This window comes from Chiloscyllium plagiosum, unplaced genomic scaffold, assembly GCF_037043375.1.
Source record: "Chiloscyllium plagiosum isolate Xiang-an unplaced genomic scaffold, Cpla_swu_hap1 HiC_scaffold_19, whole genome shotgun sequence".
Classification (NCBI taxonomy): Eukaryota; Metazoa; Chordata; class Chondrichthyes; order Orectolobiformes; family Hemiscylliidae; genus Chiloscyllium; species Chiloscyllium plagiosum.
Genome location: NW_028270157.1, coordinates 64,863,968 through 64,890,396, shown reverse-complemented (window position 1 = coordinate 64,890,396; position 26,429 = coordinate 64,863,968). Strand labels below are relative to the sequence as shown.

Sequence of the window (26,429 nt, the reverse complement as noted above, 5' to 3'; positions counted from 1 at the left end):
TCACACACCTCCTACAGCAGTCGAAGTAACGGATAAAACAAAACCTTTGTAATTTGTCGCCAAAAACTCGCAATGAATGTTCAAACGGTGGTGACTTCCCCTCCACTTAGTTTTCAGATTACATTCTGCCTTAGGGTACTAACACACGCATGGGTGGCTGAAGCAGTGGACCAGCCATTGCTGGCAGTTGCATGCGACAGATGGACCTGAGCTGCCCTCTCCTTGCCTTCCGTCTCTCCAGCCAGGACATGGACGGACAGGTATAGTGGGAATCCCTCTAACTCTACCTGAATAAAGTGACAGGACCTAATGCATGTTTCTGCTTTGCTCTGGGCTCTCAAGGGGAGTTGCTCCCAGCGTTTTGCTGCGTCACTCACTCACTCACTCACTCAAACTTGTGCAGACTCACTGAGCGGAGTTTAAAGCGCACACACTCCTTCTTCCTCTTTCCATGTACAGTCCAAACATCCTGTGACGTGTGCAAGGAAAGGGGCGGAGGGAGCGCGTTTCCCGCGTTCCTCTCTTCCCTAATTTGGTGTTGAGACTGACATCATCGCCCTGATGCAAATGAATTTGATTCAAGAAGATTTCAAAAGAAGTCCCAGTGCGCCTGCGCAGGACGTAACTCACAGGCAGCACCGCCCCTTAAAGCGCAAAAAAAAAGCAAAGCAGTGGAGCTTTATCTACATCAACAACGAGGTTGTAAAAAAGAAAGTGAAGTTCACGCTGCGTGCTGGTGAGTGCATTTTAATGTAACACGTTTGTAAGTAAATGTGATCAGCAATCTCTTGTCTGACGCTACACTGTTCCATTACTAACATGACTGTATTTTATAAGACACAGTTGTAAACTTTTTTGTTCCTTTCTCGCTGATCTTGTGGAACCTCCCGTTCGCAACAATGAGCAGGGAATGGAACGTGGGCGCTCGCCGCGTTCGAATTTAGAACCTTGCCCGGACGGATCAGTTGCTACATGCGACCGCGGGATTCCAAACGTTCTGACATTCTCCTGGAACTTCCCCGGCCCCCTCCGCGAGAAAACTCCAAACTTTTTATTTTGTCCATTTCAACTCAGTATCCGTAACTTAAAAAAGAGGATCACCCGCTCCCTTCCTCCCTGTCCTCAACCATTTCTTTTCAACCTTTCCCCAGTCTGCAGCGTGCCCGCACACACACACACACACAAACCACTGTGGGTGATCGCCTCTGCGACACGAGTTACTTAAATAATCCCGTTGCACGTCTTTTAATATTAACTTGGGCGTGTTGATTTTTTTTTCTCTCTCCCTCTTGATTCAACGGCTTTTTAATCGCTCGTCCTCAGAACTTTGTGAAATGATTTCTATGTTTGTGGATTTGATTTTATATATCCTGTGCCGATGGCGTCATGCATGTGAACTCTTCGTTCCAAGCAACTCCGCAGGCCGTTTTTCCTTCTGTTCATTTAATGACTTTTGTTTTGAGCTGGGTAAGGGAGACTGGTTGAACAGAGTTAGGAGGATCTGGGGGTGACGGCGGCGATGCGTGGGTTGACCAGCGGACGGAGAGGGGACGAGATGCAGTTTGCTGAGGTCTTTTTGTGTGTGTGTGTGTGTGTATTGGGGAAGATTGTCTCCCAGTGTTAGGGAGGTGATGCAGCACGTAGGCAGCAACACGCCAGAGTCTGAAAACAAAGAGCAGCGTGGATCGCTCACCCAGTCTATCACACATCTCTCCACTCAGAAATGCGTCTTCCACTTCATTTATGCACCGCTCTGTGCAAAACATGTCACACACCCCACCTTCCCCCCCGCTCAGAAATAGTTAGCAACCTGAGACACTTATTACTCAACGCTGCGATCGGCGCATCTTATCATTTGGGATAGACTTCAAGTGGTAGGAACTGGGTGGAGGGTTGGACCTGTCTCCTTTCTCCTTGGTCCGGTGGTTTGTGGCTCGCAGATTTCCGGTGTTGTGATAAATGACCCTTTTTTTTGAAAGGAAAGAGAAAGTGTCGGGTTTCGGGCGGGTTTCTTTCTTTGAGAGAGATTGCAGCGTGCCCAGAAAGGCAGCGGAAGCAAGACGACTTCTGCAGGATTAAAACACAAACACACACACACACCAAACAACAAGCAGCGTGCGACCCCACCTCCCAGACACGTCTGAGACAGCGATTGCGATATTGCACTGTTGTGATGCTCCAGTGTCGGATTTTTAAATATATATATGTACATAAGTATACATGCCGAGGCTTCAGAAGTGAGGGCGATACTAATGTAGCATGAAGTTGTAAGTGTAACCGCGGTCTCTGCTGGGCAGTTTTAACCAATCCATTTCCTTTATAGCTTCTGAAAGACAGCAGCCAAAATGATCAGGGAGGCATGGTCAGGTCGGATTTATGTCCTGCTGTAGCTCTCCCACTCTCTCTCTCTCTCTCTCAAACCGTGAGATTAGACCTTCTGAGCAGTGGTTCGAATGGATAAACACACCGATGGGGCCATCGACCGAAACATTAACTTCCGCCCTCCCTAAGACAATTTGATGAATTTTCCGATGTGTTTTTTTTCCCGAGCTACCTTTTTTTTGTTTTGTTTCGGGAGCTGAGTATCTGACGCCCCTTGGCGCATCCCGCATCTTAGGAGGAACCCGGGAGACTGAGAAGGTCCCTACGTGCTTTCAAAAATGATGAAAGATTTCGAAATCGCAGACAAGGGTCGATCCATACCTGAGGTAGTTGACAAAAGAACCACAGGGGCGGTGAGGAATGGATTCAGGCAGCGAGTTATGGACTCGAATACACAGAATGGAAGCAGGTTCATCACTAACTTTTAAAAGGAAATTGGATAAGCACGTAGAGAAAAAACAATCAGAGCTTTGGGGCATGTAGAACAAATTTTGGAAACGTTGCCGTGACCTGAAAAACTGTTCCTTTGCTCTCTATAATTGTCCATCGACATTGACTCTGGCCCACTGATGCCCAGACCTTAAACATTTCACAATGTCCTGTTCAATTCCCTCCTGGCCCTCACCTTTCCCAACCTGTACTGTCAGATCCCTGCATTGATTGAAATTCTGGCCTTCATTGTACACCCACATCTCTTGCACTTCATTGAAGGTTGAGCCATCAGTTGGCTGTGTAGCTTTCATTGGAAGACATTGCTTCAAAACAACCACTTTTACCGAGCTCTGATTATCAACCTGCTCAAAACTTTCTCGTTAGCACATGAGACTTTCCTGTACTATTTAAATGTAGCTGCTTGTTACCGTGTAAACATGTGAATTTGAGTGAAGGGATGTAGTCAATTTAAAAAAAAATCTCCACAGTGTTCCCCCTCAGGACATATCACAAAGTACAAATGTTATATTTTGGGATGTGATGTGGTGAGACACTTGATAGTTGAGACACGGATAACATGAGGACGAACTGCGGTTACACAGCACTGTATTGTATTAGCTCTGTTACTGTTTGCGTTGGGTTAAGGTGGCTTTGTTTCTTTGAGCTCTCAATGACTCAGAATTCCCTCCCTTTGTATCTGGGTCTGTTGTAGGCTGACTGATGGAGATTGATCTGTGTGATTAATCAATAATTCCCATTGTTGGTGTACCTGAAGCTATCAAAGTGGTAGAAGTTAAACTGGATTAATCTGGTCGTTTTATGTCTATTCTTACCAATAATAAGGAAAAGGAACCTATTGCTCAAGTTGTCATCCAGCGACTATTTTCACATTTACTAGTTGGGTAAGGCTGACAGTAGAGGAACATAGAGTTGTACAGCACGGAAACAGAGTGTTTGGTCTAACTTGTCCATGCTGACCAGATATCCTAAACCGATCTTGTCGCATTTGCCAGCACTTGGCCCATATCCCTCTAAATCCTTCCTATTCATGTACCCATCCAGACGCATTTTAAATGTTGAAATTGTATCCACCTCCACCGCTTCCTCTGGCAGCTCATTCCATGCACACACCACCCTCTGCATGAAAAAGTTCCCCCTCAGGCCCCGTTTAAATCTTTCCCCTCTCACCTTAAACCTATGCCCCCTCCTAGGGAAAAGACCCATGACTATTCACCTATCCATTCATCTCATGATTTTATAAACATCTATAAGGTTCTGATGCCTCCAGCACTGCAGGGAAAACAGACCCAGCCTATTCAGCCTTTTCCTATAGTTGAAACCCTCCAAACGAGGCAACATCCTTATAAATCTTTTCTGAACCCTTTCAAGTTTCACAATATCTTTCCTGTAGCAGGGAGACCCGAATTGAACTCAGTATTCTAAAAGTGGCTTCACCAATGTCCTATACAGCTGCAAAATGACATCCCAACTCCTACAATCCCAGAAACTCTTTATAGTGAAGGCAAAGATGCCAATTACCTTCTTCACTTTGAGGAAGGGCTCATGCCCGAAACGTCGATTCTCCTGCTCCTTGGATGCCTACTGACCTGCTGCGCTTTTCCAGCAACACATTTTCAGCTCTGATCTCCAGCATCTGCAGTCCTCACTTTCTCCTCCTTCTTCACTACCCCATCTATCTGCGACATCACTTTCAAGGAACGAAAAGGCACTTCAAAGGAACTGCATCCCTCGGTCTCTTTGTTTGGCAACACTCCATTAACTGTATAAGTCTTGCCCTGGTTTGCCTTACCAAAACGCAACAGCTCACATTTATCTAAATTAACTTTCATTTACTACTCCTCAGCCCATTGACCCATATGATCGAGGTTCCGTTACCCTCTTCACTGCCCACTACAAGACCAATTTTGGTGTCATCTGCAAACTTACTAACCATTGCTCCTATTTTACATCCAAACCATTAATATAAGTGATGAAAAGCGGCAATCCTTGCGGCACGTCGCTGGTCACAGGCCTCCAGTCCAAAAAACAACCCCATCCCTCCTATTTTTAATTGGCTAGCTTCCCCTGGATTCCATGAGATCTAACCTTGCTGACCAGTCTGCCATGAGGAACCTTGTCAGATGCCTCGCTGAAGTCCAGATAGAAAACGTCTACTGCTCTTCCTTCATCAATCTTCATTGTCACTTCTTCAAAACAACTCAAATCAGTGAGAGATGATAATCAGTCCTTGCCTTTCCAAATACATGTAAATCCTAGCCCTCGCAACTTACCCATCACTGACACGCCTGTGTTGGACTCTGTCTGCCATATAGCCTTTCTGTGCTTCTCACCTGTTTCCACCTGAACATCATATTGAACAGTTCCTTTTCCCTCATGTGCCTCAACCCTGTGCTTAAATGTATCACTGCTATTTTATTCCACAAGGCAAGAGGCAGTAAGTTGCACATTCTTGGTGCTCTCTGTCTTTTAAAAAAGAACTTCCTAAATACTTCTATTTATGTTCCCTTCAGCCAGATCACTTATTAGGCAGGGAAACAGTTTCCCCACCTTAAGTACCATCATAATTTTTAAGACCCCGCTCAGACCAACTCCAGAGGACAAAGTCTGAGCCTGCTCAATCTCTCCTGCAGTTTCTTCAGTGTTTCCAAATCTTTACATTAGTGTAAAGACTAGAGCTGCTTGCATGTAGATCCTTTGTCCAAGAATGGGAGTCTTTAAAGTTTTTAAGTAATCAATTCAAGAATTTGTCAGAGGTCTTGCTATAAAACCAGTCACAGGTCATATCTCTGGCAGACCAGGTATTTGAGGTAGCGGCATGGTGGCTCAGTGGTTAGCATGGCTGCCTCACAGCACCAGGGTCCCAGGATTGAGTCCAGCTTCGGGCGACTGTCTGTGTGGAGTTTGCACATTCTCCCTGTGTCTGCGTGGGTTTCCTCCGGGTGCTTCGGTTTCCTCCCACAATCCAAAGATTTGCAGGTCAGGTTTAATTGGCCGTTCTAAGTTGCCTGTAGTGTTAGGTGCATTGGTCAGAGGGAAATGGATCTGGGTGGGTTACTCTTCAGAGGGTTGGTGTGGACTTGTTGTTCCGAAGGACCTGTTTCCACACTGTAGGGAATCTAATCATAAAAGAAAACGCGTGAAACTTAAAATCATTTTCCTATTTATTTTCCTCTGTTTCAGTTTTCTTGGATCTTGGAGCCTTGATTTAAGATACATCCGTCACTGAGGAAATAACTTAAGCAAAGCCGCTCTTGATAATCCTTCAGGACTGTGGCAAACAAGCGAAACAATTTGGGAAGTAAGTATATTGTAGTAAGTCAAACTGATATCCCATATGATGCTTGAGCTTAGGACTGCAAGTGGATTGCGGGTTATCGTTTGAAAATACCTCCTTTTAATACAGTTGGTACTATCTGCTCATAAGACAGGAGAGAACCTGGAAGCGTGGTTCTGGATTAAAAGGAGAGAAAGAGTTACATCTTTAGAGTTGTAATCACAGTCTTGGAAAACAGTTTTGTCTATTGCAGCCTCGATAAACCGTAACCACTACAGAAAAATCAGAAGGGGGGAATTAACCTTTGCAGACTATGGTATATTGAAGAAAATTAAGAGGGGGTGAAAGGGAAAGCGAAGCAAGTACATTTATTACAGACAGCATGTTAACAGTGGAGGGCAAAAAAAAACAAACTGGAGAAATAAACCTAAAACATTGAATTATAATAAAGGGGTTGATTTCAATTAAACAGGAGGTGATGAGTAAAGGGGACAACGATCTTGACTTCACATGGGTTCAATCCTAACTTAGCATGTAGGAAGTTCAAAAAAGGAGCACATGGAATTAGATTTAGTAATGGGGAAAGATTCAGTGCTGATGAAAAAAGTAAAGGCAGGGGAACATCTCTGCAATAGTGACCATAATATTACACTGTTTAACCTAATCATTAAGGTGGTGATAAGCAAGACAAAAACTAGGATAAAACATTGGAGAAAAGTTGATTTTAAAGCCCTGAGAATAGAACTTGTTAGGGCAATAACATGGGCAACAATACTAGAACATATCGGTAGAGAACAGCAATGGAAAACAGGAGTGTGTTCGGGAGAGTCTGGGAAGAATATATATCAAGTGAGAATATGATGAGGTTCAAAAACAATTGAAATGGCAAAGAGGAGCCACAAAATCAAATGATCAAGGAACATAAAATAGTAAAATAATTTGCAGGTACATGAATAAAGAAAGGAAAGTTAGGGTGAGAATGAGGCTACTGAGGCATGTACAGAGGATATTCACAACATCAGTTGTAAAATGCCAAAAATGTTAAACGTTTTGCTTGGAATTTTCCAGGAGCCCGATAATTTGGAAGATGTGACTTAAAAGTTATATAATTGCATTTAAAATAGGAAGATAAATGCGTAAAGCAATCTCAAAAGAAGGTAAAACCTCTAGTCTAAACAGACTGCATCTTTTAAACGGATCTAGAGAAGACACAGCAGAGGAATTATTGCATATGCTTACTAATCGATTCGAAAAAGATGCAGTGGGCTGGTGGAGAGCAAGCCTTGTAACTGTATCTAAGAAGTTGTTCCAAAAACTATGGACCATCAATGGCAGGAGTGGTGATGAAATCCCTACTAAAGGAGAAATTGGAAGATGTCTAGAAACCCAAAGTATAGTAATGAAGAGTTAGCATAGATTTCTGAAGGTAAAATCTTGCTTGTGCAGCTTCATTGAATTTGAAGTGGTATCGGAGGATCAACAGAGGTAATGCAGTGGATGTAGTTTACTGGGATTTCCTGAAGGCCTTCAATATAAGCCTCAGAATATACAGAGGAATAAGTTCAAAAAATGCAAAGCAGACTGGTAACTATTTGGGTGGAAAGCAAAAAGCAGAGAGAATGAGGAAAGGATTGCTGTCAGAATTGGCAGAAAGTGAGTAGTGGCGTGTCAAAAGGATCAGAGCTGGTATCACGCTTGCTCACAATTTCTATGAAGAAATTAAATTTGTGAGGCAAAATTTCTAAACTTGCTGATAACAGCAAATTGGATGGGATAGTTAATACAGCAGTATGGGAAACTGCAACAAATTACAAGAAGATTTATAATAAACACACTGAATGGGCATTCATTTAAAATGAATTTCAGAACAAATAAAGGTGAGAGATTACATTTTTGTAAGAAAAATACAGAGATCGCAAGAATGTTCCCTGTAACTTCTGTTCACTGTGCCTGGCTACTTGTTATGCTGTGTGGTCCCTTTTAATGAATACGCGGCTGCAAATGATATTTATGTATCTTAAGGGAGTGTTGCTTGGAAGGGCGCCTGTTTGTTGTCCCTTTAACCCATTCTGAATGTAGCATGGCTTATATGTTGGTCACAATATGATGAGCAAATAATAATTTGTAATGAAGTAAAGGAGCACCAGAACCCGGGAGAACAAACACAAATCACTGGCAGCAGTGATGCAGGTTAACAAGACTGGCTTTTAAAAGTGGATCTATCCCACGAGAAGTAGGCATGTAAAAGGGTGGAAAACTGTAACTGCTATAGAAACATATGTCAGTTATCCATCTGATGCACTGGCTATAGTGGTAAACAGTGGTTGAGTGTCTCTTCTAAATGCCCAAGTTATTAAAACACGTGTCAGTGACAGGGAATGCAGCCTGGGTAGCCTCCAGTACTGTGTAGGGAAGGAAAGGGTTGAAATCACTGACTGAGAATAAAATGCAACCGAATAATGTAGCAGCCCTGTTAAGTAAAGAGTTAAAAATCATACAACATCAGGTTATAGTCCAACAGGTTTATTTGAAAGCACTAGCTTTCAGAGCACTTGTGCATCACCATGACTACCTGATGAAGGTTCAGCGCTCCGAAAGCTAGTGCTTCCAAATAAACCTGTTGGACTATAAACTGGTGCTGTGATTTTTTAACTTTGTACACCCCAATCCAACACTGGCACCTCCAAATCCTGATAAGTAAACATATCACCCATCCTTCTTTCTAATATTGTTAAAGCAGTCTTATGCTTTACTCATGGATAACTTCCGAAAGAAAAGTTGAATTGAAAAGGATGACATTCTTTGATTGTTTCCCTTGGCAGCAGAGTCCAGAACTAATCAGGCATGGGCCTGATTATAACTGTGTAAATGAATGGGTTTTGGATTTGTTAACATCACTTCCATTTGGGACTACACTGGAGTAGTGTACACAACTTCATCTCTGTAGCTGAGCAAAGATCAAATTGTCGGTAACAATGGATTGCTGGATTAAGTCCTGGGATAGAAGCATTGTTTAACAAAAGCAGGTTGAGTAGAATGGTCTATAATGGCAGGAATGTGGAAACATGAGAGATGATTTATTTGAAACTGAAAATTCTGAAAGGGCAGGGGAGGGTAGATGCTGAGAGAATGCTTCCCCTGGCTGGAGAGTCCAGATACCTAGTTTCATGATAAGGTGTTGGTAGATGGAATTGAAATGTGGAGAGATTGCTTTATTCACAGACTTGTGCATATTTGAAATTCTTTATCCAGATGCACTGATCTGCTTCTGCCCCTAGATGGAGCCTGATCAATTAAAACATCAGGTGTATGTAATTTATTTTTAATTTATGTTTGTCATACTTATAAATTTTTTAATGAGTTTTATCTAAAGGATTATTTGACTTAAGAATTTAGGCATTTAGGAATGCATACCATATAAAAATGATGAGTTTTTGAAGTTACTTTGTACTGAAAAATGTTCGAAAATATCTTGCTGTTCAATGCTTCTTCTATGTTTTAGTTATTTTATGTTGCAAGTTATTTCAGCTAGGAATACACAGTGCTGCGTATCGGCAGTACAATATTTCAATCTAGACATTTATTTCAATTCTCGAGCAAGAAATGTCTGAAGTAACCTAATTTCAACTTTAACATGATTCACTTAACATCATTTCACTTAAAGTTATGATTTTCAGGGATGTAACTATGACTTTAAGTAAGGACTTACCATTTTAAAGATAGAAAAGTCTGGAAATTTTCTGAAGGTCAGACAGCATTGGCGAAGAGTGGATAGTTCAGATCGATGATCTTTCATCAGACTCTGCTGCTATTGAATGAACTTAAATAAACTAACTTTTCACCAAAAGAAGACCCACTGTATATCATTCCCACTTTGTGACTTTGACAAGCACAGCGACGTTGGACAAAAGCAAAACACTGTGGATGCTAGAGATCTGAAATAAAAACAGAAAATGCCAGAGAAACTCGGCAGGTCTGACAGCATCTGTGGAGAGAGAAACCCACAAGTCCGATTTGACTTCAGAGTAGATCATTTGGCCTAATAAATCTGCTGTGAAATTCAATACCATTGTGATTGGTTGTGGTCTCAGCTCCAGTTTTTCTGACTGTACCCCATAAACCTCCCTTGTCTATCTGTCACACTCAGTCTTGAAGAAATTTAAATAACCAGCCTCCACAGCTTTCAGGGGAAGAGATTTCCACATTAATGATCCTTTGAGAGAAAATAATTCACCTTATCTCATCTTTGTATAAAAAGGAGACTTTTTGTTCTTAAACTATGTCCTCTGGTTGTAGATTCACCCACAAAAGGAAAAGTCCTCTAGAAAGCCACCTTTTCCAATCAAAGTGCGTGTTCATGAATCATACCTGAGATTGGCTTATGGCCTTTTAAGTTCAGTGGAGTTACATTACCTGAGCATGTTCTTTTGAATGGGGACACGTATAATTCCAAATTATGCATTGTGTTAAAATTTAGCACTTTGCGATGTCCAGCCCGAGGAGTACTAATTGAATATGACGGTGTGCGCAAAATTAATATACTACAGATGCTGTAAGTCTGGAATAGAAAGAAAACTTGCTGGAAGTGTTCCTCGGGTCAGACATTTCTTTACTGTTCTCTGGATGCAGCCCTCATTGGTAAAGCCAATCCCTCCTGCCCATTCCTAAATTGTCTGAAGGTCAGTGTGAGCTGTTTTGTTTAACTGTGAGGTGAAGTTCAGCTTTAAGAGAGGAAGTAGAGAGATGGTGCAGTAAAATGAGCCTTGAAGCAGTTGGAATGTGGTAGAAGTCCAACTGATTCATTAATGTCTATTGTGTGACTCAAGACCACAGCAGTGTGGTTGGCTCATCAGTGATGTGCCTGGCAAATCTCACAATTGTATCAAACGACATTGACGGAGAATTCCTCCTGAGACATTCAATGTTACGAATGCTATCCATTTAAAGGTCACCCCAGAACTGATTGAGAGCAGACAGTGCTCATTGAGTGTTATGTTTGAGGGCTCATGTGGTGCAGCGGTAGTGTCTCAATGTTAGAGCCTGGGGTTGCAGGTTCAAGTCCTACTTGCTCCAGAGGTATTTAATCGCACATCTGAACAGGTTGATTAAAAAAATTATCAAGAGTTGTGATCTTCATGAAAATAAGAATGAAAAGCCTTTTGGCAAGGTCAAGTATAGTATCTGTTCTGATCAGTTTACTCCCTGACATGTTCCTTGACTAGGGGAAATATATTAAATTTTTTTTATTTCATCAACTTGATGGTGGGGCTATTAAAAGAAAAGAGGATTCTATTTTGGGTGTTTCAGTGGCACAGTAGTAGTGTCCCTTCCTCTGACATATAAGAGCACAGTTCAAGTTCTAACAACTCCAGAGGTATGTCATAACATTTCTGAACATGTTGATTAAAAATTAAATAGAAGCTGGATTTTTATTATATCGTAACTGTATTTTGGGGTGATTTTTAGGTTCACCGGTGGGTAAGGGTTTCTGCATAGGGAAAAGTGGAAACTGGTGTTTGTGCTAAAATATAGATTCGCAGTAAAGCTCTTGTAAATCTCTTGGAAGTGTATAGCTGTCCACCTATGGATATCACTCTGTAAACAGCTAGGCATGGGCAGTTAATCCTGGTCATGGCCAGTGATCTCTGAGGGATCATTGCCCCATTAGCTCCACTGGGTAAAATGGTGCTCTATCCTAGCAATACACAGGAGCCTTAGCAGGGAAGGAGTTTAGTGGCAGCCTAGTGGTATTATCATTAGATAGTTAATCCAGAGACCCAGGTAATATTCGGGGGACCAGGATTCAAATCCCACCATGACAGATGGTACTGAATTCCGTATTGTACAGAATACTGAATTTGAATGCAATAAAAATCTGGAATTAAGAGTCCATTATTGGAAAAACCCATCTGGTTTAATAAGGAATCTGCCATCCTTATCTGGTCTAGCCTACAAGCTCAATAGTTAGCACTGCTGCCTCACAGCATCAGGGACTCAGGGTTGATTCCACCCTCGGGCGACTGTCTGTGTGGAGTTTGCACATTCTCCCCGTGTCTGCATAGATTTCCTCTGGATACACCGGTTTTCCTCCCACAGTTCGAATGGATTGCCCATGCTAAATTGCCATTATGTGCAGGATAGGTGCGTTAGTCATGAGAAACGTGGGGTTACAGGGATAGGATGTGCTGGGTTGGATGCTCTTCAGTGTGGACTTGATGGGCCAAATGGCCTGTTTTCACACTGTAGAGATTCTATGCTACGTGACTCCAGAACTGGGGCAGCACGGTGGCACAGTGGTTAGCACTGCTGCCTCACAGTACCAGAGACCCGGGTTCAATTCCAACCTCAGGCAACTGTCTGTGTGGAGTTTGCACATTCTCCCCGTGTCTGTGTGGGTTTCCTCTGGGTGCTCCGGTTTCCTCCCACAGTCTAAAGATGTGCAGGTCAGGTGAATTGGCCATGCTAAATTACCCGTTGTGTTAGGTGAAGGGTGGGTTGCTGTTTGGAGGGTCAGTGTGGACTTGTTGGGCCGAAGGGTCTGTTTGTACACTGTAAGTAATCTAATCTAAAAAAACCACAGGGAAGTGACTGATTCTTAACAATCCTCTGGGCAATTATGAATGGGCATTATTTGCTGGCTTAGCCAGTGATGTTCACATCCCATGAATGAATAAAATAAAACCATGCTTTCTACTGCCACCTTTTTAAAGGTTAAATGACAAGCATTCTAAATAATCTGGTAGGAAATTTATTGGTTTAGCAGTAAAGCTGTTTCGGTAAAAAAGAAATGAGGAAAACAAGATTCTGCATCATAGGCACTTCCTCACGCCTCAGAAATATGGACAATAATTAAAGACCCGAGGAAGAAATGAAAGGCTTTTGAAGTAATGTGTGCTACAACGACTGTTACAGTGCACAGACCGTAAGACCAATGAAGTGGTAGTTTGAAATTGCAAAAGTAAAAAGAACCCTCAAAATTGACAAAATTTGCCAGGAAAAAAAAGTGTTTAGATCTAATTTCCTCTGGAGGACAGGCAGCAGGAACGGGAGTTGACCAAGGAACACTTGAATGACAGAGGTCAGTGGATGTGAGAGGATGGTTTAAGGCAGACGAGTGTAACATATCATGACAGCAGGTGTCCTGGCTGGAGTAACTGCATTATATTGGTCCCACTGTCCAAACTAAGATACCCTTTCTGAGCCAGAGAAGGCTATTCACCCCCTCCAGTCTGTTCCATTCAATTGGATTCACATTTTGACTCAATTTTACATGCTGCCATGTCATGTTTATCAATGCTCTTACCGAAGGAAAATAAAATAGACCTTGGTTGATGTTCTAAATGTCTCATTCCATATCTACTGCAGTCAATACTAGGGTGAAATCAGGGCAACTGAAGTGAATTAAAGTCCGTTTTCAGATCTTTAATTCAGCAAAACTTTGCAAGCCAGAAGGGGATGGGGCAGTGTTTAACAAACCTGTGGGTTAGTCCTGCAGGTCTGTGGCGGAGTATTGAGCTTCCTAATTTTAAATGTGCGCTTTATCTGGCACTGAAATAAATTGGCGGTTCAGCTGAAACATGCTTTAGTTCCTGGCACTGATCGCGGTTCTATGTTTCACCCTTAAACAGCTCGACTCTTGCTTTTTAGGGCGTGTATTGTTTTTGAGTCAACCGGAAGATGTTCGGCTTCCACAAGCCTAAGATGTATCGGAGTCTGGATGGCTGTTGCATCTGCCGGGCCAAGTCGTCGAGTTCGCGTTTCACTGACAGCAAACGCTATGAGAAAGACTTCCAGAGCTGCTTTGGGTAAGGAGGGGGGCAGAGAGCATACCTGATTTTCTTTGTGTACAAAGAGAGATTTAAACCATGAAGGAAGCGTGTAACCTTTTCACAGAAGGACCCATTCCCAGTCAGATTTGCTCATGTTCTCTTGCAGGTTAAATGAAGCCCGTTCAGGTGAAATCTGCAATGCCTGTGTGCTGTTGGTGAAACGGTGGAAGAAGCTCCCTGTTGGTTCCAAGAAAAACTGGAATCATGTAAGTAGAGTAACAGGGACAGAGTATCTCTGCTGTGTTATATTCTGAGTGTCCATCGACACCTGTACAGGTTTTTAACTGTATCCCTTTGAGGTCTGTGTGTGTCTGTGTGTGTGTGTGCGCTGATGAATTAATGTCCTTTTTTGGCATTCAAAAATAATAGTGCCCTATTTGAGCAACGTAAGCAGTGGAGGCCTTAGGAGAAAGAGAGATCATTTGTAATAAGCAGTATCAAATCAAGTGCAGGCTGTAATTAAAGTTTTCAAATAATTTCCACCAAGAATGTACTATGGAGTAGTGTGAAGATGTGAAATAACGATATGTCAGGTATGAACTCATTCAGGAATGAACTTGTCCAATATTTCATACTGTTGCAAAGGTGCAACGTCCAATTTGCTTTACTGCCAGTTTAAATGGTTTCCGGGTATTGGGGGCGAGTATTTCTCAACCGTATCGGTGGCTGTAACTATGTACATGGATTACTGTGTCCCACAGGTGGTTGACGTTCGAGCAGGACCAAGTTTGAAGACAGCATTGAAGCCCAAAAAGGCAAAATCTCTCACCGGGAGCAGAATCAAAGCCAGTCAAATAGGCAAGATTCAAAAAGAGCTCAAACGGCAGAGTAAGTACATCTTATGATACTTTTGTTTGGTTCTCAGGCGCAATCAGTCAGCGTTTCCGACTGACAATGCAGTTTGTAGATAGCCTGGTACAACATATGTCAACTTGCCTGTGATCTCAATACCTTCGCCTGCATCTGTCTGATGATAAAAGTATCTCAGCCCACTGTCAGTTTTACTCAACTGATGTCCTTGATCCAGCCACCTTTAGCTGCTTCATGAATGGTCTTCCCCCATCATCCTAACAATAGAGGTGGGATGTTGACTGATGATTTTGCAGTCTTCTTCACAGACTTGGCGGCTGACCCACCGAAGTCAGGTAATGATCATCACTTCTCAACTGATGCTTCACCAAGTCCCCTGACATTAATATCCCTGGTGGGGGTGGGGTTGGGGCTGGGGCTGGTTTGCCACCATTGGCCAGAAGATTAACTGGTTATGGTTACAGTGTGGATGGGGAGACAGCCTAGGTATTCCATGATTCTAATTCACCTCCTGTCCACTTTATGCTTCTTCACTATTTACAGGACTGAAGATGGATATGTGATAGAATCTACCACATGTTGGATGGGTGCATTTGAGTACACAATGCAAGAGAGAGTAGCTTACTTGTCCCAGTCACTGGACTCCGTTTCTAGCTTTGAAGCACTGTAACTGCAGTGTGCTTGATGCATTTCAGCATCTCACCAACTTTATTTCCACAGCAATCTCTGTCCCTGAGAAGGACAACAGCCATGTGGATGGGGGACCATCACCTTCCCTTCAAATCAGGCATCATCTTGGCCACATCCTGCCTGGTCATTCAATCTTTGGGCATGATAAAAGTGCTTTGGCCACCAAACGGTAGTGGCTAAAGGCAAAGATCCCTTCTGTGGCCCTCTTAATATGGACAATAACACAAGACAGCAGCAAAAGACTTAAACAGCATAGGAAGAGCCATTTGCAGTTGTTAGCAGTTTTAAATTGAACTTGGATTCAATGTCCAAATCTCAGCAATTATAGAAATGAAATATATGGCTGGTGTAGAGGGGAGGGGACAGTGTTGTTTTTCAAAAGTCATTGTTGTCTGCGCCAGTTGATAATGGTTGGTTAGTTCCATGCTATAACATTATGATATGGTGTGTACACCGACATCCTCGTCAAATAAAGCCACCAATAGCTACATCCCTAAAACAATCCAGGGACAAATATTGTGTTATTATTACAGTTATTGTTAAGGCTTCTGTTCAATGTGCACACTGAAGGTAGTGCCCCCATTGAATGTGATGTACGTAATTGTTCACTGTGGGATAATGTAACTTGTGAAAAGTGCAAGGCAAGATTACCTTTTGACCTTGCTGGCTGAAACGCATTCTGGGGAGAAAAATATCTTTAAATTGAGTTGGTGGATGCACGTCATCAATGTTGAATAGCCCCTTACAGAAATATATGCAATGAGAGATAAGTTGCGTTGAGTCTTAGAGCAGAGGTGCATTGCATTGTTTTATCTAGAATACCAGTGGGGTTGACAAGGTTTGACAAATGGAGTGCCTAGGGATCAATACTCAGATCTCAAGTACTCACAATCTCTATCAATGACTTGGACAATGGGACCAAATGTGTGGTAGCTAAATTGACTGATAACACGAGCTGATTAAGTTGTGAAGAGGACATGAGAAATCTGCAAAGGGACATAGATAAGTGGGTGGACCTATAAATTTGGCAGATGGATAATATAAGTAGCTATGAACTTGTCCACTTTGGCAGGAAGGATGGTCTAAATGGTGAGGGCTGTCAGTTACATGCAAGGGCTGGAATTCCTGGGAATATTCTCCTTCGAACAGAGAATATTATTGGCAAGATTTATTAGAGGCGCGCAGCATTGAGGGGTTTTGATGGAGTAAGTCAGGAGAAACTGTTGCTACTCCGGGAAATGGATTTAAAGCAATTAACAATTGAAGCAGAGGAAAGATGAGAATATATTTTTATATAGCAAGTTGTTGTGATTTGAAATGCACTGTCTGAATGGATGGAAGAAGGTTATCCATTACCTTTCAAAGGATGAATTGGATATGTATTTGAAAAGAAAATATTTACTCGGCTATCGGGAAAGAACAGGGGAATGGGGCTAATTGGACAGATACTGAAAATGTTCAGCTCTGATCTCCAGCATCTGCAGCCCTCACTTTCTCCCCTAATTGGACAGATATCCTATTACAAGAGCTGGCGTGATTTGTTGCACTATGATTCGAGGAAACAGTTTCACTGCAGTTCATTTGTACCAGTGCACTGAATACAAGGAATGAGGAACAACACAGTATCAGATCCTGAAGGCTATCTGGATTTGAGTGAAGATTCTGTTCTTGTGTAACCCATGCTTCTCTGTGTTAGTTGCAATAGCTGCCTGCAGAATTAAAAGCAGAAAATGCTGGAAATACTCGGTAGGTCTGGCAGTGTCTGTGGGTAGAAGTACAGAGATGACAGAATTTTCAAATTGATGATCTGCTTCAACATTTTCTGTCTTGATATCAAATCTGCAGCTCCTGCAGGATTTTGCTGCTGTGTATTTGAAGAGAAGATTTTTTTTCTCAAAATTGAGGGGAGGGGAGAGGCAGAATTAAAAGCAAACAGGGTGAAGTGGGTGTGGCCAGTGCTAGGTGTTTCCTCAGTGAGGGTATTAAGGGTGATGAAACCATGCAGGGTAAGTGGAGTTAGGTCACAGACCACCTCCCATTTAACTAGCTTGCAGAATAGTTCCTATATTCCTACAGATTTATGAGTATGAGTAAGTGGGACAGATTGGAATGTGGTGCCAATTCTATGTTAAATTATGCTCATAATGATCTTGGTGACCTTTGATCTAATTTTCTTTTGTTTAACTACAGACTCTGATGCGCACAGTACAACGTCCAGTATGTCTCCTGCACAATCACCCTGCTACAGTAATCACTCAGACGAGGGCTCTGATGCAGAGATGGCTTCCGGGTCAAATAGGGTGCCTGTCTTCTCCTTCCTAGACCTCACTTACTGGAAAAGGTAGAGTGTGCACGTTTTGTCCATTTTCCACGCTGCGTCCATCAGACGGCAAAGCAGAATTGTATTGAGCAAGATGTACTGAGAAGATAACCTGAGAGCGTTTGAGTGTTAGCAGTGGCCAGAACACTGAAGATCTCCCTGCTGTTTTAAATGTTGTCATTGGATTTTTTCTTATATCTACATATGATGGTAGGCTAGGCCTCAGTTTAAAAGCTCGCCTGAAAACAGACACTTACAACAATGTGTCCTTGAACATGAATCGCAAAAAGTGAGGATGTTGGTAAAAGTGGGTAATTAAGAAGAGAAATAGAATAGTGTTTATGAGAAGGGTATGGCATGTAAAAGTAGGGAGGTTTTGTTACAGTTGTTCAGGGCATTGATGCAACCACATCTGGTCCAGTGTGTATTTACATTTCAAGCCATATTTAAAGGTGAATGTAAATACATTGAAAGTAGTTCAGAGAAGATTTACTTGACTAATATCGGGGCTGGGCTGGCTGTCCTATGAGGAAAGGTTGAGCAGATTCAGCTTGCATCCACGTTAGGAGTTTCAAAGTAAGGAGTGATTCAGATTGAAATATAGGAGATCCTCAGATTTTGACAGGGTCAATCTGGAAAGGATGTATTCTTTTGTTGGGCAAGCTCAAGCCAGGGACGAGAAGGAGTGAGCCATTTCAGACTGGGATGAGAATTTATTTTTCCTCACAAGATTGTGAGCTTATAGAATTCACTTCCTCAATAAATGCGTTAGAGGCAGAATCTGTGATCTCTTTTAAAACCGAGGAAGGCTCCTGATCAGGAAAAAGTGGGAATCTGGAGTAATCAGCCATAACCATGGCAAATGGCAGAGCAAGTTGTAGGGGCTACGCCTGATCCTAATTTGCATGTACAATTTTGGAGTGCAGGTTCATAGCTCCTTGAAAGTGGAGTCGCAGGTAGATAGGTTAGTGAAGAATGCGTTTGGTATGCTTTCCTTTATTGGTCAGAGTATTGAGTACAGGAGTTGGGAGGTCATGTTGCGGATGTACAGGACATTGGTTAGGTCACTGTTGGAATATTGCATGCAATTCTGGTCTCCTTCCTATCGGAAAGATGTTGTGAAACTTGAAAGGGTTCAGAAAAGATTTACAAGGATTTTGCCAGGGTTGGAGGATCTGAGCTACAGGGAGAGGCTGAACAGGCTGGGGCTGTTTTCCCTGGAGCGTCGGAGGCTGAGGGGTAACCTTACAGAGGTTTACTAAATTATGAGGGGCATGGATAGGATAAATAGGTAAAGTCTTTTCCCTGGGGTCAGGGAGTCCAGCACTGGAGAGCATAGGTTTAGGGTGAGAGGGGAGAGATATAAAAGAGACCTAAGGGGCAACGTTTTCACTCAGAGGGTGGTATGTGTATAGAATGAGCTGCCAGAAGATGTGTGGAGGCTGGTACAATTGCAACATTTAAGAGGCATTTGGATGGGTTTATGAATAGGAAGGGTTTGGAGGGATATGGGCCGGGTACTGTCAGGTGGGACTAGATTGGGTTGGGATATCTGGTCAGCATGGACGGTTTGGACTGATGGGTCTGTTTCTATGCTGCACATCTCTATGACTCTATAAGTCTGTTCTTCTTACTCTGCAATGGTCTTATCCTGAGACAATATCTCCACATTGTAGACTGTTTGACTAGAGCAGTGTAGCTTCTCAGTGTCTACCCTGGCGAGCCCTTGCAGAATTTCTTTTATATTTCAATGCAATCATCTCTCAGTCCTTGAAACTCAAGAAGGCAGACCTTTCTACTCAATACTATCCTCATTGGACAACATCCCAGGAATGACATTTGCTGCCCATCATCTAAGATAAGTGCATCCATTCCTCAGGTACAGACTCTAAAACTGTACATTGTCCTCCAGCCATGGTCTCTGCAATGCCTTGTGAAATTGTCGTAGTTTGTCCATAATGTTGCAGTGCAGTGTCTTCTAGTAAAGCCTTTTGCTCTCCCAATTGCTAGCTGCACCTACATTTAACTCCTATTGTCAGCAATCTTGGCCACACAAAGAGACTGAATGTAGAGTCATAGAGATGTACAGCATGGAAACAGAATCTTCAGTCCAGCCCATCCATGCCGACTAGATATCCCAACCCAATCTAGTCAATGTGAGTCATTCACCTCAATTGAGGACAGTTGAGGCCACAGCACTGATCATTACAACACCACTGCTAATAACAACATGCCACCCAGAAATGTATCGATTTATTCTTGATCTGCTTTAAATCTTTTAACAATTCATTCATTGATAGTAATGTATTAACCTTTTAACCTCTGTGCAAAAACACCTTCTTGCCATGTTTTGATAATCTAATATGCTTAGTCTACTGATTTATCTATCCTGCTAGTTAAATACTCCCAAAACCAACCCAGTAAATTTGTCAAACATGATTTCATTTTCCTAAAGTATTATTGAGTAACTACATTACCGTTTTCTAAGTGTAGCTGCCACTTCCTTAACAATGCAATCTAGCATTTACCTGACATCAGACTAAGTTTCTTGTTGTTCCCTGTTTTCTATCCCTTTCCCATCCTCAGGGTTCTGATTACAGATTACATTACAGTGTGGAAACAGGCCCTTCGGCCCAACAAGTCCACACCGACCCGCTGAAGCGCAACCCACCCATACCCCTACATTTACCCCTTACCTAACACTACGGGCAATTTAGCATGGCCAATTCACCTAACCTGCACATCTTTGGACTGTGGGAGGAAACCGGAGCACCCGGAGGAAACCCACGCAGACACGGGGAGAACGTGCAAACTCCACACAGTCAGTCGCCTGAGGCGGGAATTGAACCCGGGTCTCTGGCGCTGTGAGGCAGCAGTGCTAACCACTGTGCCACCGTTCTGTCCAGCACAAAGCCAAATTTGAAAGAGCACAGCCAGTGTATCCACAATCTGCAGTCACTTCTTTTCAAATCCCAGGGATAGGTCACCAGTTTCACCGGATGTGTTGGGTTTTAGTTCCATTAACCTCTCTAGTACTTTTTTCTTGACTAATATTCAATGCTTTAACTTCCTTTCCATGATAAGGCACCTTGATTACACAGCGTTTCTGTTATTTTGTTTTTAATGGCTTTAATTGTCAAATGCAGAAACAAAATATTTAACAGCTCTGCCATTTCCTTATTCCTCGTCATACCTCCTGGTTCCGCCTTAACTTTTATCAATATTTGCCATTGCATATTGATCCTTATATTTGTTAATATAATGTTTCAACCTACCTTAGCTAACTCAGCTGTCATACCAACGTAATTGACTTTATTTAAATTTAAGGACCCAGTTTTGTACCCCGTTGCAGCACACTCAAACTTCAAATGAAATATCATATTATGATCACTGTTCCTCAGGGATTCTCAGATGAGATCTCTAGTTAGGTTTGAGAAAATGATAATGATTGGACTTCTTTCCTAAACTGCTGAAGTCCTGGATGAACTGAAATTACTTGCAATTAAATATTGGAAGGATAAAGATCATTGCTAACACCTTTGACACAAACTCTATTGACTCATCATCAATTTAATTCCCTTCCTCAGCCATTGAATAGATGATTCACAGCTTCAGCGTGCAGTTTGACCTAAGGATTCTGATTTCTCCATCACCAAACCTTCCTACTTTCCCATCTGTAAAATTCCCCCCTCTTCACCTCTGCCTCATTCCTATCTCCTCACTGCTCTCCCATATTCTAATCTACGTTAATTTGAGTTCATCCAAAATTCTCTCTGTATCAGAACTCAAACTAACTCCCATTTGCTCATCACTTTCCATATTTGCTGGCTAGACCAGTCTTCATTGTCCATCGTCTCTAGTTGCCCAAAGGCAGTTAAGAGTCAACCACGTGGTCTGGAGTCACATGTAGACCAGACCAGGTAAGGAAAGAAGATTTCCTTCCCTCGAGGGCATTTATGCACCTGTTGGGTTTTTACAATGTTCGATAGTGATTGCGGTTAAGCCAACTTTTTATTTCAGATCTTTTTAAATCGAATTCAGATTTCACCAATTGTCATCTTGGGATTTGAACCCACATCCCCAGAACATTTAACAGAGGTTCCAGATCACAAGTTCATTGACATTATCATTCACAATGGACGACCAACTTTCTCATCCTCCTGTTCAAAGTTTTCAAGAGCTGGCCCCTCCATGTTGATTCTTGACCTTCTGAGAACTCTGCATTTCTCCAAATTGGGCCCTTCATCATGACTTCCTTTCTCACACCATTGGTGCCTATATTTGCAACCAGCTAGGACCTGAACTCTGGAATTCCCTTTCTAAAGCTCTCCAGCTTCCCTCCTTTTAAAATGCTTCATGAACCCTTCTTCGAGCCAAGTCTTTGGTCTCTGTGTGACTCGCAGTGTTAATTTTTCTCCTTTGATGACATTCCTGTGAAGGGACTTGAGATGTTGTTTGGTGTTAAAGTGTTCTTGAGAAGAATTTCCCAATGTAAAGTTTGTTAGAAATCTCTCTTCTTGAACCTGAGAGAATGAGTGTGTTTTGTAGGGAAGTCGGAAGTATGGAGGCACAGCTCATGGGACATAGAGTCAGAGTCATACAGCACAGAAACAGACCCTTTGGTCCGTCTTGTCCATGCCAACCAAGTTTCCAAACTAAGCTAGGCCTACTTGCCTGCATTTGGCCCATATTCCTTTAAACCGTTCCTATTCATGTACCTATCCAAATGTCGTAACTGTACCTGCATGCACCACATCTTTTGGCAGTTCTTTCCACATAAGAACCACCCTCTACCTTAAAAAAATTGCCCCTCAGGTCCCTTTTATATCTTTCTCCTCTCACCTTAAAAATGTGCCCTCTGGTTTTGAACTCCCCTACTCACGGGCAAAGACCTTTGCTATTCACCTTACCTATTCACCTCCTGATTTTATAAACCTTTATAAGGTCACCCTTCAGCCTCCTACACTCCAGTGAGAAAAGTCCCAGCCTCTTCCTATAACTCAAACTGTCCATTCCCGGCAACATCCTGGTAAATCTTTCCTGAGCCCTCTCCAAATTAATAACATCCTTCCTATAGCACGGTGACCAGAACCGTACACAGTACTCCAAAAGTGGCCTCACCAATATCCTGTGCAAACGCAGCATGATATCCCATCTCTTGAAGAAAGTTTACATGACTTTTCCAGTCAGACCCTGTTTTGGCCAGCTGCACACGCATTATTGGTGACCTCGGTTGCAGTTTTCATCTTGCATCTTCACATCGTGAGCTTGGGATAGGCTTGACAGGCCAGCTTGTTCTTTGCCCTCTTTCTAAAACCTTTCCCCCTTCTTGTTGTTCTACAGGCAGAAGGTGTGCTGCGGAATCATCTACAAGGGTCGGTTTGGGGAGGTGTTAATCGACCCTCAGCTCTTCAAGCCCTGCTGTGCTAATAAAAAACGAGTGGTCCAAGCCCCAGAGCAACAGGTGGCTCAGTCTCCATCCACCCCCAAGGATGATGAATGGTGAACTGGCTCATTCAGAAAAGAGAGAGAGAGGGAGAGGTAGACTGAGTGGGGCAAAACACATTGAAAAGAATGTGTTGCCTGAGGGATGAACTGAACAGAGGGGGGGGAAGAAACATGCCCAAAAGGCGCAAACTGCGATTACTTTGCAAATGAACTGACCTTCTCAAAAGACTGACTATTTGCATTTTTATTGTTCCCCAGGGTCAGTTGGTTTGACTTGTACATAAGAACAGACTGTAAATGTTGTAATATTTCATGAGCTGCACGCATATTAAGTGGAGTGGAGCGCAGCAGTAAAGCGCTTTTATTTAGGGTTTATCTCATGCGGTTATCGGTGGACTTCTCTTTGCCCATGCGGTGAGTAAAATTGGGAAGAGTTTAGTGAGGGTTGTAATATAAGATGTGACTAGCTCCTTTGTGTTTAGAGCGAATTGGCTGTGTTGACTGTCTGTCTGTCTGTGAGCTGGCTGGCCTCCCCTTTTGTGTTCTGTCCCAGTGTGAGCTATGCCCACTGAGATACATTGGCAAAGCAAGGGCCCAGGACATGATCCATTATATCCCTGTTGAGTTGTGGCCATGACTGTTAGCTTCCAATTATCCCTTGGGGCAGAACAGGAAAGAATGGGGTCAGAGGGTGATGCGGTTCCTAGTTGTAACATTCCCCAGCCCCTTCCCAGTCCACAGAGCTTGCCTACCCCTTGTGGGTGAAGCTGGGTAGTTTAATGGGGTGTGGAGAAGCCAATGGGGCTCAGTTATCAGAGTGGCGAACATTGTACGAACAGATGAGCAACGTTTTGAATAATTAGTCTAGCACTTTCTCAAGTGATAGAATGCAGCAAAGCAGAACCAGAAAAAAAGACTTGTGGTTTGTTCAGAGTATGTAGAGTGGCTAACCCATGTCAACTATAGTGGATGGACTGTCTCTTGTTGCCCGTTTTGGTGTATGCCATTAAGAAGGTTTCACCTTGCTGCAGCCTGGATCACCCAGCGATTTCAAAGGTTCATGGGTTAGACCCACTTCCCACAACATTGCCATCCCCTTCCTCTCGGTATTGGAAGGTGAATCCTTGGCCGCAATGGCAAATCTGGGAAGGGGGTGGAGTGATGCAAATATGCCTTGGTTTTTCCTTGCCTGCTATTGAAACAGGTCTTGTTTGCTCTGGTTTATCTGTTGAGCGCTGAGACAGCTTCCAAAAATGCAAAAGCAGTAAAATATCTATTGCCGTCATATTAAGTCTTCCACTTTGCTTTAAGTGCGAGCATTGGTTATTTGTTACGATTGGCTATTGTTCTAGCGTAGTCGGCAAATGTTTAATCTCCACTTCCCTTCCCTCACTGCTGTTTGGCTTTGGCTGAAGGGACAGTGCCATTGTAACCAGTCCTATCATCACTTGGTTAATCCTCTTGTGTGGGAGCAGGCAGGACAGTGAGTGCAGGGGTAGCTTGGTCCTCTGCAGTACCCAACCAGCCACCCAGCAGGTTGGCTTTGGATCGCAGTTGTGGGAGGATCATTCTTTTCTTTGTAACTGGACCATGGGCTCAACCTTGGCAGAAGGACCACTGAAGTTAGGGCTGGCAAGCGGGAGAAAACCTCACCTGAAAGACATTCCAATTCTCCCCCCTCGCCAACACCACTCCGAGGCCAGCTGCAGATGTCCAAATTGACCAGATGAAGCCCTGCCCTCCAATGGAAGTGTCTCCCTTCTAACCCGGCGCTGAACAAACAGCTTTGTCAGCTTGTTTGGTTCTGTCTAATACAGCAAATGTAAGCTAACGCTAAGAAAGCAAGTGCCCTGTTATAGACGGCTCAATACTAATGAGGGTTCCCAAACACAAAGCTACCAGATGTAACGCAAATGATAGTCAACGACAACTAATTCTGTGGAAAGGTTTGGGCTGGGGAAGTGGTGGAAGGTGCAGTTAGTGATTGGATTACCCTTACTAAAAGAACTGGAATAGGTACAGTGAGCTGAACAACCACGTACTGGGCAACATGACCTTCAGACTATCAACTTCTCTGCAATTTGTGCAATGGGGAACAAGCACCCAAGCTCATTCGGCCACCAGTTGTCAAGGCAGCAGTAATGATAACAGACAGCTTTCAGGGAGTTGAAAATGTACAGAAATTTATCTTACGCCATCCAAACTGTGCCGCTCTGAGGAGTGGGTGGGGAAGGTGAGAAGGAGGCTCCACCTCAGCATCTGCCTTTTCTGTTTGCATGTTTCCCACTCTGCGTCCTTTCAGTAGACTTGACAGGGTTTGATCGCTGTTCCCTGCGGTTCCTGTCGAGGTGGGGTTTGCTATTGATCTGCCTGCATACATCCCTTGGGAAAGGGATGCATGAGATCACAATGGCCACTTCACCCCCATCCCTTGTGTTCAGGTGAAACTCAGTCCCTGCTTGTACAGTTTGTGACTGAATGTAAGTTTGAAATCTGTTTTGCAATTCACTCCCCCTGTCATTCTATTTATTATTATTTATTTTTCTTCCTTGCAACAAAGACAAAACACCACTGTCTCCTTTCACTTCTTGAACTAGTTTAGTGCAGCAAGATGTATTTTAGTGATGCACTTTGTAATGTATTAGAGATCTATGGAGCCAGTTTTGTACTTTTTTTATACTGTTGATATTCTTCTACTCAAAATTTTTTTATTAGTCTTGAAATAAAGTAGACTGCTTTATAAAGAAGGTGCCTGTGTTTGTAATTTTATTTCATTGGTGACAGTCCTGGTCCATCTCAGAAGGTGGTGACTGTGTCTGGGGTCCATGTTGTTTCAGGTTTGAGCATGATCTGTTGTGGCTGCAAAAGGTAGTGGTCACTACATCCCAGAGTTGTGACTGGGGCAAGTGCACTTCAGTGCGACCTCCGGTGTATGCTGTCGTGATTTAACTCTAAAGGTGCTCCAATAATCCTGCTCCACAAGCCGTCAGAAAATGTATACCTTCCTAATTAGACCACTAAAGGTGATCCTTTACCTGCCTGTTATTCAGGATAAAAGCAATTGACGTCAGGTTTCATCACTGACAGAAAATAACTATTTATTGTAATATTCGTAACTTTTTTAAAAAAATTGGCAGGGAAAAGAAACTTTACAAATCTACCACTCTACAACTTAAAATATATTGCTTTAGAGAATGCACTCATTCACTTTTTAAGGCATATT

The 26,429-nt window shown here is 42.8% G+C and overlaps 1 protein-coding gene and 1 non-coding gene across 2 annotated transcripts; both read left to right on the top strand.

The window, feature by feature from the left end:
- Window positions 1–623: 623 nt before the first annotated feature.
- Window positions 624–25,953, top strand: LOC122559493 (SIN3-HDAC complex-associated factor-like). Its single transcript, XM_043708998.2, has 7 exons — window positions 624–736; window positions 6,016–6,133; window positions 13,757–13,914; window positions 14,045–14,144; window positions 14,640–14,766; window positions 17,629–17,779; window positions 23,102–25,953. The coding sequence occupies exons 3-7, from the start codon at window positions 13,787–13,789 to the stop codon at window positions 23,262–23,264; spliced, it is 669 nt and encodes a 222-aa protein (XP_043564933.1). The 5' UTR covers window positions 624–736; window positions 6,016–6,133; window positions 13,757–13,786; the 3' UTR covers window positions 23,265–25,953.
- LOC122559865 (U2 spliceosomal RNA) lies at window positions 11,257–11,439 on the top strand. Its single transcript, XR_015760521.1, has one exon. It is a non-coding gene; the product is annotated as a U2 spliceosomal RNA (small nuclear RNA).
- Window positions 25,954–26,429: the final 476 nt, after the last annotated feature.

Coding starts and splice junctions, on each gene's coding strand:
- LOC122559493 (XM_043708998.2), top strand. CDS start 13,787: ATGTTCGGCTTCCACAAGCCTAAGATGTATCGGAGTCTGGATGGCTGT. Junction 13,915..14,044: donor GACTTCCAGAGCTGCTTTGG/GTAAGGAGGGGG, acceptor GTTCTCTTGCAG/GTTAAATGAAGCCCGTTCAG. Junction 14,145..14,639: donor CCAAGAAAAACTGGAATCAT/GTAAGTAGAGTA, acceptor TGTGTCCCACAG/GTGGTTGACGTTCGAGCAGG.